The sequence below is a fragment of the Phaethon aethereus genome (genome assembly GCF_964289735.1).
Source record: "Phaethon aethereus genome assembly, chromosome: 1".
In the NCBI taxonomy this organism is placed as follows: domain Eukaryota; kingdom Metazoa; phylum Chordata; class Aves; order Phaethontiformes; family Phaethontidae; genus Phaethon; species Phaethon aethereus.
The window spans coordinates 155,278,658-155,293,683 of record NC_138575.1 but is presented as its reverse complement, the minus strand read 5'-3'; the positions used below and the strand labels follow the sequence as shown (position 1 = coordinate 155,293,683).

General features: G+C 47.6%; 1 protein-coding gene across 1 annotated transcript in view; it reads right to left on the bottom strand.

Annotated features, from left to right (window-relative positions):
- The window catches only part of CARS2 (cysteinyl-tRNA synthetase 2, mitochondrial), a 38,835-nt gene extending 32,191 nt beyond the window's left edge, over positions 1-6,644 (bottom strand). Inside the window, exons 1-3 of the mRNA XM_082009443.1 lie at positions 5,157-6,644; positions 5,008-5,058; positions 687-804 (exon numbers count right to left, since the gene is read on the bottom strand). Of these exons, the coding sequence (XP_081865569.1) occupies positions 687-804; positions 5,008-5,058; positions 5,157-5,335 (348 nt within the window). The 5' untranslated portion in view covers positions 5,336-6,644. The remainder of the gene's footprint in view (positions 1-686; positions 805-5,007; positions 5,059-5,156) is intronic.
- Positions 6,645-15,026: the final 8,382 nt, after the last annotated feature.

The window sequence follows — 15,026 nt, the reverse complement described above, 5'->3', positions numbered from 1 at the left end:
ACTCACCAAGCTCAGCTGGTAAAAAAGTTCTGATTAAAATCCGACTAAGAACCACTTATAGCCCCAGTCTTATCAAGACTTACCCCTACGCTCAACGTCAACTTTCATGTAGGTGACGATCTCGGACGAGACTGATAAAGCATCCCAAGGCGCTGACATTGCAGCTAGATGGTGCTCGGCACCTTTCGGGAACCACCCTCAGCCTCGCGTGTGGCAACGCTACATATACTACTTTCAACCACTGACGGCACACAATGCTTCTCCAGAACACAGCCAGAAGCTTACCGACTGCCAAGTTTTGGGTTGCTTTTGGGATAAGATACTTCTCCAACTGTGCTGAGGATTCACCCCAGCTTTTTGTGCCCCGCTGGCCTCCCCAGGCAAGGGCGAAGGCAGGAGGACCCCAACCGCAGGTGCTGCAACGCAGCCCTTCCCACCTCTCCCCCTCACACAACTCTGCTCCCATTTACCCCCACGCAGCTCGCAACGCCCAGCCCTCTGGACTCCCAGACCCATTACAGTCACGCTAGGGGACCAGAAATCTCAACATTTATTATCTAATAATTAAAACAAAACTCAAGGGGAAAAAAAAAACGCCACAAAAACACAAACCAGGTTAATTTCCCTATGTAAGTAGCTGTAGAAAATACCAAAAGTTTGGGTCAAAGACTGCAGCAAACACCTACCTCATTGGCTCTTTTTATTATCTTGTCATCTATGTCTGTGATCCCCATCACCATAACAACTTCAATTCCAAAAAACCTAGTCATTATCCTTCGAATTATATCAAATCTAACATAGGAGCTGGAAGAGGAAAAAAAACAAAACATGAGCATTTAAACATGCAGGAGTAAGAATAAACTTAAACAAAAGTAACCAACAGCACTAACAGCCACAGGGACAACCTAATATCCCAGGATTTGCAATGAAAAGGTCTTCGGTGCATGAAGTGCTTTTCCAAAACCAGTTACCACCTGCACAAAAGTCAAGCAAATTTCCCTTGAACTGGCCTACCCTCTTCTGGCATTAGTGACACATTACATCAAATTTTCTGAGCGTTTTCTTTCGTTGCATCTCTTTATTCAAGCACCGAAGCGCGTCAGAAGCTACGTGTGAGCCAGGAGACTCTCCAGGCAAAGAACAGTATGAACAGACACACAGATCAGATATTCTTGTAATACATCCCTCGGGCTTTGTATATTCTAGCAGGTTTCCAAAAGCCGCTGGGCAGAAGAACAGGGAGAAATAAAACAGGGTTCAAATGAACTTTGCTTAGGGTAGAGTAACAACTACAGCTACCAGCCACCAATACACCATTTCACTTGCACACCACCACAGATCTTCTCCAGTAGCAAAGAGCAGCTGCTCTGGGGGTTATTTTGTTTTATTTACGCTTCAGGATAAGTTTTCCAAATTATTCAGGCTCTTCGCCCCAAAACAGAGCATTTAATGCTGATGGATTGATGTACCTACAAGCTGTACAGAGCTGCGACAGCCCCTTCTGCCGCTCACAGACTCTCCACTTGTAATTCTCAAAACACGCTTTGACTGAGTAAAATCTAATTATTAGGTGAGATATTAGAGGGTTAGTCACCTAGGCCCTGGGTCTGCCCTGCAAGGTGATGTGAACCCTCAGCCTGCACTGGCTTGGGAGAAAAACGGAGCCCGAAAGGAGACTCACAGACCTACAGGTTCCCGTTTCACCTGCAGGACCGCACAAACTATAGCTCCCGTGGCTGTCAGAGCCAAGAAGTGTAAGCAAATACTGGAAATGGATTTGCATTCTTCCCCTTAGCTGCAGGGACCGGGTGGCATCAAGGTTCAGATTTACAGATGTGTAGCATCTTGATGAAGAAAAATACTTTTTCTTCTCATTGTTTGCACTACGCCCACATTTCAAAACATGTTTTGAAAGGTGGCACATGCTGACAGGGAGGTTGTTTTTAATGAATACCGGCTCACTGGGAGTAATGTTCATCTAACGTGGTGGCATGATTCCATAAGAATATTAGATTGACCTTAGGACCCCATGCAGAGGAGCAATGCCAGCATCAAAAGCTTGATATCAGATTTAACAGCCCTGCAGCCCTAGTTCCCCAGAACAGACACAAATTTTGCACTGTTCCCTCTCCTCTGATCTTCCAACTGAATTGATGGATGAAACACTGCAAGAGCCAGAGCAGATGTCCCGACACCTCAGAGAGCAGGGTCCTTACCACTGCAGGACTGAAAAGAAAAAAAAAACAACGAAACAGACAGTCAAACTCAGGGGAGTGGCAGAGCAGGCACAAGGGACTGAATGAAACCTCCCCTTGTGCTTGGGTTTACTCTTCTTTCCAAGCATTCAGCCAGGAACCTGGATGCCAACCAGGCTGCATGTCACATCAGCATGATCAAGGACAGTCTCAGAACTGAGGGAAAAGATGACATGATCTGCCGGTCTGATTTTTTTTTCTTTATACAGAATAGGTTTTGGATACTGTATCAAGGCACACAGAGCACCTGTTTTGAAGTCTGGAAGCACACCTCACTAGAGAAAGTTGGATTACTTAGAGAAATAAGAAATCCTTATGGAGGAGAAGGAGGAAGGGAGGAGAATAATAATGCTGCCATCATTTTCAAATTTTCCTCAAGGATCTCGAGCTCACTTCCATTATTCATTTCTGCATTATTACCTGCCATGTTTGTTGTGCCTGCCACAAGTCAAATGTAGAAAGAAGGGTAAAAAAGGAATTCTAATTCCAAGATAACATATTACAAGAGTGCGACAAAACGATGGTATTTTACAAGAGTGGTGCGGTAGCAACAGCCATCACGCCATTTGACTTCATGCTCTTTCCCAGCATGTTTCCTGGCCTGTAGACCCCCATCAGCAGCATGCATTTCAGCTGTGCCTTCAGAATCTGTACAAATGGACCTAGCTACTGTGGGGGGGGGAGGAAAAAAAGCAATTAAAAAAAAAAATAAAGAAAATCAAGAGTGCTCCACCATCCGGAACAAGTCAGCTGAGCAACAGGATGCCAACACCGAGAGGTGCAAGACAACAGACACTGGGAAGGAACGGCCAAATCCTCACATGCTGGAGGGTTTAACCGATCAGAAGAGGAGGAGGAAGGTCTTTGGCGCAGGCATCTTGCCGCACAAATAGCGGTACAGGAACACGCGAAGGCGCTAAAGAGGCAGCAGAAAGAGTATAACACAGACACTTATCTGCATGATGCACGGCTCTGAAGGAAGTTTTTGGCCCTAACTGTTCTTTCTTAAATCAGCAAGTAAAGAGGTCAAACCCAGGTGGCCCAGATGTACGGCAAACCTCCACATCAGGACAGTTTGAAATTGTTCATTTAGACATAGGATAAGAAGACATGGGTAAGAGAACAGGCCAAGTGAGCAAGGCCTTCCTAACTCCCTCCTTTAATCAAAAGAGCTCAAAGGCAGGACAACAAGGAGAACCACTAACAAAAACACTCATTCAAAAGGCAGAGAGCTGCATGACCAAAAGGTGAAATTCTCCACCTCTATAAACATTGTGCTCTACATCCACTATACCCCTTAGGACGGGAGCACTTCTGCAATTCCCTCCCCTCCTACACCATGTCAGGGAAGGCAGGCCCTACCGTACTAGAGAATCTGGGCTAAGCAATGAAGAAAATAAGTTTATTAGAACCTTTTTATACAGCTGCTCTCAAGTGATGATTTCCAATTGTAATTATTTCAAGGTAAACTGTAACACAGCCCATATTACAATAACTGTAGATTCGAATACACAAATTGCTATGACTTCTTTCTTTTTAAATATTAAAGTTCCCCTGAAGATACTAAGTACAAACAAAATAATTCAAGATACCATTTTCTTGATTTTTTTAGATCACCAGTAAAAAGACAGGTTAGTTTTCTGCTAAGACTGGGCAAAAGCAAGGAGGAAAAAGACACCACCACATATACATCAACTGTATAGCTGCATTTAAGGAGAGGTTACCGGCTGTATTTTTACGTGACTGATACTTCAAAACTTCCCTTTTACAGAGAGAAGGCACAGTTATGCAGTACTGTGACAGCTCAACATTGAGCAAAAATTCAACATGAGTTTCTGAACGAAGTCTAGACCGGACCAGAAGCCGTGACATGCCCTACACCAAGAGGGAATTACTCAAATACACAGCGTCTGATCTTCACACAGACGGCAGTTATCCAAGAAACCCCTGCTCTTCCAAGAAGCCCAATGCATCTTGTTCTTTTAAGACTTCACAGACAGGACCTCAAGAGCAGCTGAAGCTGCCACGACTCCCACCAGCATCACAGGAACCTGCAGGCAACCCCGCATGTCTTCTCATCAGGTGCGCTGTTTGAGAACAGCCAGCAGCAACCTGCCCTGGTGCATTTGAACTATTTTTTTCCCCCCAAGATACCTTACAACAAAGCAGGTTCATTATTGTAATTATCCTAACGACCTATGGACAATACGCTGTGCTGTTTTGGTCTCCTTTTCTTTCTTTTTAAACGCAGTAAGCCACTGTGCAAGGACACCTTTAAGCTACCTGAGCTTCCTGAGGTTTAAGAATGGATGATTCTATCTGTTAACCTTAAAAGCATCTTTTAGTAGTCAAACAACCCTGGACGGTTTTTCCTTGGTGCTGACACAGCATCCCAACGAAACTGGAGGCAGAAGCGCCCTGTCGCTGGGCCGAGGGTCTGTGCTCCGGGATTCCAACTCCCTTGCGCAAGAGGTCACGACATCGCGACGGGATTTGAAAATAACTCGCCCTGCCCAGCAAGAAAGCGCGCGTTCTCAGTACTTTTCACCCCACAATCGCCCCTTTCTGCACGGGCTGAAGCAACAGCCCCTTCCGCGCTTCCCGCGGCGGGAGGGGGGAACCCACGCAGGGGCCTGTCACCCGGACACGCTGCCCGCTACCGCAGTTCCCACCCGCGCCGCGCCCACGCAGGCTGGCACATCGACATCCACACGCACCCACCCCCGGGCGACGGGGGTCAGCCGCGACTCACCAGGCGTGCCCGAGGTGTGCCCGGTCGTACACCGTCGGCCCGCAGCTGTACCTGCGGAGAGGGGAGGCAAACGGCACCCGTCACGTCCGGCCCGGCCGATCCCGCGGCCCGGCACACCCCCGCCCGCCCGCGGCGCCGCAAGGCGCTACCAGGTCGCCACTCCTTCCGTGGCCAGTACGAGCGGCTCCTTGCTCCGGCTCCGGCTGTTGTAAGCCACGATCCCGCTGTCCTGCCCCGCCGGCGGGACCCACCGCCGCGCCACCGCCGCCACCTTCCCCCCGCCGGGGCCGCACAGCCGGGCCGCCGCCGCCGCCGCTCCGCGCAGCATGGCCACAGCCCCAGACCGCGGGCGGGGAACCGGCGGCTCCGCCTCTCCGCGGGGAGGGGGCGAGGGCACAACCCTCTCCGCCTGTCGCCGCGACAGCCGTGCCGCCTGTACCGGCAAACAGTACGCGCGCGGGGTAGCTACAGCCTGCGCGGCCGGAAGAGGCGGGGCCTGCGGGGAGCGGGCGTGGCCGGACCGCCGCCGCCGCCGCTGCTTGCTGCCGCCCCCCGTTGCCCGTTGCTGGTTGCCGGCCCGTCCCGGCCCGGGCGGAGCGGTCCCGCGGTGAGTCTGGCGGGCTGGGGAGCCTGGGGGCGCGGGTGCCCAGCTTTGCGCTTCGGCTTACTAGCATTCAGCGCGCGGTTTCGTCTTAACGAGGTTTTTAGTGGGAGTGTCTGTAGGAAATAGTGATACTTTAACAAAATATGTCGAGTCCATTCGGCGAAACGGGAGTGAGGCTATTTTGCAGCGCCTTTCGGGTCGGGGAACTGTAGGCGGCCTGTTAGCCTGCAGAGGAGAAACGCGGTGTGACACTGCCGCGCTGGATTTGATAAAGCAGAGTCTCAAAAACCGGTTCTGCACCCCTGTTCCTGTGTACCCGTCTAAAGCCTTAGGTAGCTTCAAAAGTGACATGGCAGTACTGCTGGGTGCACAGCGAGGCGCTGACTGGCAAGGTCCGCTGCCTTTCGGGTGTCAGGACAAGCAAAGGACGTGTGTTTCATGGTGACGCTTCTCTCATCTCATTGTGGATTTTTATTTTTTTAATTTTTTTTTTCTTTCAGAATGTACCGAGGAAATGGAGCTTAACTGGCTGCAGTGCCTTGACCCCATTTGGAAACTATGAGCTACTTAACTAGAGTGAATAAAAGTATAACGAAACAGACCTAAGGGTTGCCAAAAGTCTTTTTTAACTAGTGTCTTGTTTCCAAAAACTATGAGCAGGTACCAAGGAAACAAGCGAGAACTCTACAAGCATATATAATATTTTCCCTTCTACAGTTCCAGCTTCCAACCAGATGCCTTCCTCAGCAGGACGCTTTGGGGTTGTCTCCCCCCCTGTGTTTTTTTTATCGTCTTAGATTGCTCTACCATTAATTTCCCTGGCCTCTGTGAACCCTCATCAACTCCAGCCTTTGGCAGAGTCCCACAGGTCTACTGCCCTTTTTAGGAAGCATCCTCTTGCCACATGTTTGAAGTTGAGGCCTGTTAGCTCCAGGTGTGACCACCCATGCTCGTGAACCATTGGTTCCAGCGCCTGCTGTCTGTGCTACCTCCAACTGTCTTCCTCTATAGGAGCCTCTAAGCAGGCTGTTCAGAGTGGAGCCTTTCCAGGTCTTCCAGACCACTGTGTTACTTGCCTGCTAAAGCATTTTGTTGGCCTCTGGGAGCAAGGTAATACTGAGTGACCACAGCCTTTCTTGACCGAAGCCGCACCTTGAATACTGTGTTCAGTTTTGGGCCCCTCACTACAAGAAGGATGCTGATGTGCTGGAGAGTGTCCAGAGAACGGGAACAAAGCTGGTGAGGGGTCTGGAGCACAAGTCTTATGAGGAGTGGCTGAGGGAACTGGGGTTGTTCAGCCTGGAGAAGAGGAGGCTGAGGAGAAACCTTATCGCTCTCTGCAACTACCTGAAAGGGGGTTGTGGTGAGGTGGGTGTTGGTCTCTTCTCCCAAGTAACTAGTGATAGGACGAGAGGAAATGGCCTCAACTTGCACCAGGGGAGGTTTAGACTGGGTATTTCTTTACTGAAAGAGGGGTCAAGCATTGGAACAGGCTGCCTAGGAAGGTGGTGTAGTCACCATCACTGGAAGTATTCAAAAAATATATAGACAAGGCACTTCGGGACATGGTTTAGTGGGCATGGTGATGTTGCATTGATGGTTGGACTCGATGATGTTAAAAGTCTTATCCAACCTTAATGATTCTATGACACTGCAGGGAATAGGTCTGCCTCTGGTGAACTGCCTCACAGAAGTCCTGGTATTGTTGCCTCTTCTATCTGCCAGGGACAGGTTTGATGGATTTTTCTCATATGTAATATGGCCATTTAAAATCACTGCTTTTGCATACTAATAGATGTCCATCTACATCTTCTTTGATTCATAGAGTATCAGATACAAAGCCCTACCAGTGACAAATGATTCCTTTTTTCTTAATATGCACTTTCCACAATATTTTTCATTTAACAGTCTTAACTTTTTGATGAAATAAGAAACTGTCTTATGGGCTTGCTAATTTGAGACTAGCTAGGATGAAACTGAAGACACCATCTAATAACCTTTGTAAATGTTTGCTTGATACGTTTCTCAGGAAGCTTCACGAGCCAATTATTTCAGTTTCCATAGTGAGCCAGTTTTGATGTCCTTGCCGTTCAACACACATCCTGTTAAGGGTTGTCATTAACTCTGTTGTCTTCTTTGTTCTGTACGGTGCCAAGCACTTTGACAGAGTCCAAATCAATACTAAGTAACAATGGATGTTTTTTAGCCTTAATTCCAGGTTTAGCTGTCATGGATGAAACTGGCAACAGATCAGAAAAATGTAGGAGCTTTTTCTTTCCCTGGTGGTTTCAGAAGGCTTAGTGTCTGTCCTATTGCGGTGGTTTAACCCCAGCCGGCAACTGAGCCCCACGTAGCCGCTTACTTACTCCCCCATGGTGGGACAGGGGAGAGAATTGGTAGAGTGAAACTGAGAAATTTTTGGATTGAGATAAAGACAGTTTAATAGGTAAAGCAAAAGCCACGCACACAAGCAGAGCAAAACAAGGAATTCATTCACCACTCCCCATCGGCAGGCAGGTGTTCAGCCATCTCCAGGGAAGCAGGGCTCCATCACGCGTAACGGTTACTTGGGAAGAAAAATGCCATCACTCCAAACATCCCCACCTTCCTTCTTCTTCCCCCAGCTTTATATGCTGAACATGATGCCATATGCTATGGAATATGTCTTTGGTCAGTTGGGATCAGCTGTCCCAGCTGTGTCACCTTCCAACTTCTTGTGCATCCCCAGCCTATTGCTGTCAGAGCATAGGAAGATGAAAAATCCTTGGTTTAGTATAAATACCCTTAGCAACAACTGAAACATCAGTGTGTTATCACATTATTCTCATGCGAAACCCAAAACACAGCACTACACTAGCTACTAGGAGGAAAATTAAGTCTATCCCAGCTGAAACCAGGACAGCTATCCTGACTGGCTTTTAGCATTTACCATAGAATCAGAGTGGTTTGGGTTGTAAGATACCTTAAAGATCATCTAGTCCAAACCCCCTGCAATGAGCAGGGACACCTTCCACTAGATCAGGTTGTTCAAAGCCCCATCCAACCTGGCCTTGAATGTTTTTCCAGGGATGGGGCATCCAACACCTCTCTGGGCAACCTGTGCCAGTGTTTCACCACTCTCATTGTGAAACATTTCTTCCTTATGTCTAGTCTAAATCTGCCCTCTTTTAGTTTTAAGCCATTACCCCTTGTCCTATCGCAACAGACCCTGCTATACAGTTTGTCTCCATCAAGGGGTCCACCTATGAGCAGAGGACGCAGCAGCTTGGAGTTGAACACTGTGAGGATGGTTCACCTCCCTCCCAGCCTGTGGAACCAGATGCCTTGAGGTCCCAGGGGTGCACAGAACACCCAGCAGCACCCTCCGAATGACACCACAGTGGGAGAATGACAGCAGTGCTGGGACAGTCCTCATTTGGCACAGCTCCGAGACATTGACTCGATCATAGATTCTGCAATTCTATGATCTTTCTTAGAAGCCCCCTTTAAGTACTGGGAAGGCTGCAATAAGGTCTCCACTGGAGGCTCCCTCTTCTCCAGGCTGAACAACCCCAACTCTCTCAGCCTGTCCTCATAGCAGAGGTGTTCCATGCCTCTCAGCCTTTTGCTGGCCCTCCTCTGGGCCCAATCCAACAGGTCCATGTCTTTCCTGTACTGAGGGCTCCGGAGCTGGATGCAGGACTCCAGGTGGGGTCTCACCAGAACAGAGTAGAGGGGCAGAATCACCTCCCTCAACCTGCTGGCCACGCTGCTTTGGGTGCAGCCCAGAAGACAGTTGGCCTTCTGGGCTGTGAATGCACATTGCCAGCTCATGTCCAGCTTTTCATCCATCAGTACCCCCAAGTCCTTCTCAGCAGGGCTGCTCTCGATCCCTTCATCCCCCAGCCTGTATTTGTGGTTGGGATTGCCCTGACCCATTCATTTCAGAAAACTCTCTGTCCTGCTAGAAAACATTTTCTGAGGGTAGGAAAGGCCACAACTATTAAATACCTGAAATAAACAGTTAACATCACTCATGCTTGAGATTTGGTTTAATGCTGTAGAATAAATTTAATGGAACAGTCGGAAGTATTCCACAAGCACTGAATTACCAAAAGAATATAATTTCAAATGAAAAGCAATACTAATCCTGATGGATTAGAACCGTAAATTATGTATTTTAAAAATACCAACATTCTCAGAAACAATTGGTCGATGGCGGTAAGCACACTTCTACTTATGCCACCTATGTCCCTTCCCAATACCCTTACTTCTTGCCTGGGACATGTGGAATGAGATGATACTTGTCTACCTGAGGCAGAATAGCAGCAAAGGATTTTCTGCCTCCATCAGGAGATTCATCTTTGCTTCCACCTGCAGTACAGCAGGCCTTTAGAGGTTGCCAGCAGCTGGCTCCTCGTGTATTTTCCAGTTTCCAGTCCCAGATATCCAGACCAGGACTACCAACAAGATTTGTCCCCCAAGAGGTAAGATGAATGGGCAAATCCCAAAGCATGTTTTGTATTACAAGTAAATAAACAAAAATTAAGCTAAAAATTCATTTTTCCTTTCTATTTATTATTAGGAGATACATGCTTTGTAAGGTTTTACAGTTTTTCCCGTTGCTAAAGGTGCTGCATTTTTCTTCTAAAAAATTAAACCAGACTGTCTTAGAATGTTTGACAGAGAAGAAGGGCTGCACTTGTGTTATCAAGAGCACGTTTCCAGTATCTGTGGCCCTTCTTGTCAGGTTCTAGTTCAGGAACCTGGCAAGGAAGCTGACTCTGAGAAAATCAGGGGGAAAAAGGTTGTAAAGACAAACTACAGACCAAAAGTGAAGATGAGCTAAATGCACTGCAATGGACTGAATTTCTCTTGGCACTCTGTAGTAGTCTGTAATAACAGACACGTTTTGACATACCTTTTGTAGTCTTTTTATTTTTACAAAACCTAGATGCTTATCAGTTTGTCTAAAAATCTCATTTAATTTTTAAAAGGAGAATAAAAATTGTCTCAAGCTTATTACAAATGCTTGACTCAGAAATATTGTAACAGTTGAATGGCCATTCCCCCAAATATTCACCAAGTAAAAAGTATGTTTTACAAAAGAGAAATCATCTTGACATACCTGTTCTAAAAAAAGTGATTCTGGGGAAATTAAATAAAACTGCAAAATAAATTTAATTGGTGGACATAAAAGAACAAAAATTTCCCTGCTCTTATCAAAACCCTAGTAGGCTGGACCCTGAGTTTTTAAGACTGTCTACAGACAACCTACCTGCCAACTGCTCTAAAAAATGCTGCCTTCTTTTCATAAGAAGTATTTGGGTGCTGTGCCACCATTTACAAAAACAAGCCTGAGGGTTGGTATGAATTCAGCCAGGGGTCAGATTGGTGTGTTCATCAGTGGTTTCCAGCTGTTGAGGTGCATCTCTCAAATTCACTGCAGGAATGTGGAGCCCATGGAGTAAATTCCCCTTGATCTGTGTTGGCTCCATGCTGGGACAACTCAGATGTACTTCTGCCTTGGCCTTGTACTGCAGTGAACAATTACTAGTTCCAGTCAGAATCTTTCGCTCGCCTTTAATGCCAGTGCTGTATAAGCTCACTAGGTGCAGCAGGTACAAGAAAGAGATGGCAGCAGCCAGAAAACAGGTGTGAAAAGAAGCGAGTGAGTGCAACAGTCTCAGGGCAAGCAGAGGAAGAGATGAGGAGCTGTATCCAGTGAAATACCCATTTTCTTAAGTAGGACTTGACTTCAAAAAAAGAAAAGAAAAAGACAGGAAGTTTAGAACGGTAGGCCTACGTTAGGTAATCGTTTGGGAAGTTCACATAGTTCTTGAGCCTTTACTGGGAAGCAGAGAAAGGACTAACTCAACTAGATTTGTCTTCCAGATTTTAGAATCCATTAATCCCACATCATTTGCTGACAGGAACAGCTATTTCTGGCCCAAATATCTGTAAATGGTGTACACCGTCCAGTGCACAGACAATGCATATTGCATGAAAATATGAACTGTAACTTGCCTGCCGGTCTTCACACTTGCAAACCTCAGCTCTGCTTATCTTGCAAGTTAACCTTTTGCCATTTTTTTTTCAAAACCTTCAACCATAAGCAAAATGAACAGACTTGTAAAATTCTCTTATCATCACCCAGGTAAGAATAAATTTAGCCTCATAAAGAATAAACAAACAAGCAAAAAAACCCTCCATACGTAATTGTAAAAGAGAGGGATTAAGTTATTAAATGAAAAACAGCAATTCATTAGAAGGAATAACTCATGTGATTCGTCTGTACCTATGAAATATAACAACTATCAATCAGAAGACACTATATTTTCTAACAAATAGAGACACATCTGTAGTAACTACCTAGTATTTCACATAGCAGTATTCAACTAAGGCAGAGAAAGGGGAAGGAGGCAGCCAGAATTCCTAATACCAGCTAACCTCACATATTCAGTACCTGCATTTGTGGAACATGTTTGGAGGTTTGGGATTGTATGTTCCTTATATTAAGAATTCTGAACTTTATGCTGATGAGATGGAATAACCATAATGACTAGAATAACCATAATTACTGGAATATTTATATGAAGCATATGTTATATAATATTGTATATACATATGTTACACAGTAGTTGCCCAAGTTGTTGATCTGGTTGTATGATCCCTTGATTCCCACTCCTGTAAATTAGACCTTTAGTAACGTCTAACAGCCTCAAGAAACTTTTGAAAAACCCAGAGATTTGGGTTCCTAAACAAGAAGGATTTCTTGTAATCAGAGCAAAGGGGCTTGGAAGCAGAAGGAGGAGAGTTAGATACTTATTCTCCTGTGTAGTAGAGAAAACGGGAAGAAAATGAAGCCCACAAGAGTCTTTCACAGACGACAGTCATTCCCTACGTTTCTACTTGTGAGTGCTCCACCAGAGTAAGAAACAGGCCCCTAATACAGAAGTTGATTGAAACTCTATTCAAAATCTCCCATCTCTCACTTACTGCAGTTCAGAGGCAAGAGGCCAAAGTAAAAAGAAAGCAGAGGAGGAAAAGCAGCAGAGATGGGCAATGGGTGTCAGCTCTGCATCTTCCAAAACTTTTCAACCTGGAGATGTACTCATATACCTGACTCCCCCCCCCCCGAGCTTCTTAAAAAGATGGCTGACATGCTGCTGAGCCTAAAGGGAGGGTGCAGAGAATAGGTATTTCTGGGCCAGGTATATTTGATTACAGCTGTACACAAAGCAGTGAGAATCATCTTCAGGAACCGTGAAAGGGCATCTTCAAAGCGTATACCAAATGCATTCTGAAGTGAGCTCGGTCCCATCCTTTCTGTAGGACTTGTGCAGTCTGATGATTTTTTTTTTCTGTCACTTTTCTGGCAACATATGAGCGGCTAATGGAGAGAAGATCTAATAGACAGCACTTTTAAAAGGCAGGTGATATCAAGCTCTCTATCCTCAGTGCATCCGAGCCTATCGATACTTTTGAGCAAATTAGCAAAGCCTTGCAGGCCATGACGACACTGAAAGTTGTACCTTCCCAATTTTTTTTTCTTTATAGGGAGGAGGGACAGAAGTTCTTGTTTAGTAAATTAGCAGGTATTTTAACAAACTGATTTCTTATTTTTATGTGTAATTACTACTGTGTGTCTAGAACAGTGGTGAACTTTTTTGCAAGAATTACTTTTTTGGGGACTCATTTGAATTCTTTTCAGATATCTTGCCTCTACTGAGTCATAATTATTGGCTTGGGTTCTTACACTAGCCAGGGGACTGTTAACTACCTTTAATTGCCGACAGTGGCTCAGCTTCTTCAGGCAAGGGTGAAACAGGCTGTAACTATCAAGGTGGTGCCAACAGCTTAGAATTAGGTCTTCCCAGGCTAGTGCTGCCATTGCACAACTCCCTCTCGATGCCACCATAAACCAGAGCACACAGATCCAGAAACACTGGCTTGGAGCACTGCCTAGATGCCGTAGTACTCATCATCATTTACATACTTAATATCTCAGATTTACATCAGCAAGTACAGCAACTCATGGAAACAGAAAATAAGGGGGAGAACAAAGGACTTACAGGTATCTTCAGAAAATGAGCAACTGCCCTCTAAAGTCTGCCTGAAGAAGTGAGGCAGAGTCAGTTCAAAATGGGCTTAGTCTATGCTGTGAAGATCGGCTCCAGTCCTTTAGAAGTATTTTGGTGCTTGGCTCCCACTGGACAGATCAGTAAACAGCTGCCCATGCTCCCCTGAAAACCCCACTCCGGGCGTTCAGACACAAAGTTGATGACAGCAGCAGAAACAGTTAAATGGGGTGAAGATGCTGAGGTCCATAGTCAGGCCATCGATCCCTCTGTTCAGAGCAAGAAGTAGCAGAACATCAGCGCCTCAATAAACAACGACTGTACCAGCAAGTCTGAGCATTTAAAAGCGATGAGTCAGTCTCCCCTAAATTAGGGGATTGCCAGTGACGGGGTCTTTTTTGTTTGTTTTTTTTTTTGTTTGGTTGGGTTTTTTTTAAAGTACGAGGCGGAGAGCCCACGTTGTTTCGCTTCGCTGGAAGCAAGGTCGGTTTTGCAGGCCGGCCCGGCTTCCCTGCTCCTGACTACCCCGACACCGCCGGTCCTGGCGGGACCGGGCGTCTGCGGGCTCCGGGGACATCCCGGGAGGAAGCGTCAGACACAGGCGGGCCCATCTCCCTAACGAGGGACGAGAGAAAAATCTTCGCCAATGGCAACGGCGCTTCACCCCGCCGCCTCCCGCCGCCGTCGGGAGGGCGCCCAGCCTCGCCGCCTGAGGGGGCAGCGGGGCGGGCGGCGGGCAGGGCCGGCCAAGGCCAGGAGGGGGCGGGGAAGGCTTTCCCGGTGTGCCTACTGCCGCTCGGCGACCCGCCGCGGGAAGGGGAAGAACGATTTTGGCAGCCCCGGGGGCCTCGGAGGTTCCCGGGGAGGAAGGAGGGTCTGGTCTCCCCGCGCCCCCCCGACCGGCACGTTACCGGCCGGCCCGCGGCGGGGCAGCAACTTCAGGAAACGAAAGCAGGCTGTCCCCGGCGAGCCCCAGCCCCGCGAAAGGTGACCGGCAGCGGGGTCCTTCCTCACGGCCTCCGGGCCACCCTGGCGGGGAGAACTCGAGGGGCACAGGGTTGTACCGGGCGCCCCTTCTCCTCCTCCCCGGAGGCGCTCAGAGTCGTCTGCACCGGGTACCCAGGAGGAGCGGAGGCAGCCCGCCGCCGAGCTGCTCCATAGCGCAGCCCCAAGCACGCCAGGGGCTCGCCCCCCTCTCCGACAACACCGGCTAACCGTTCCCGCGCCGCCGCACCAGGCCCACCAGCCACCCGCCCCTCCCACCAGCGAGCATACTCCGCCCCTCGGGGGCTGCTGGGAAACGTAGTCAAATCCCGCCCGTAACGGAGGCTCCATTTTCTCCTCGCGCTGCGGGC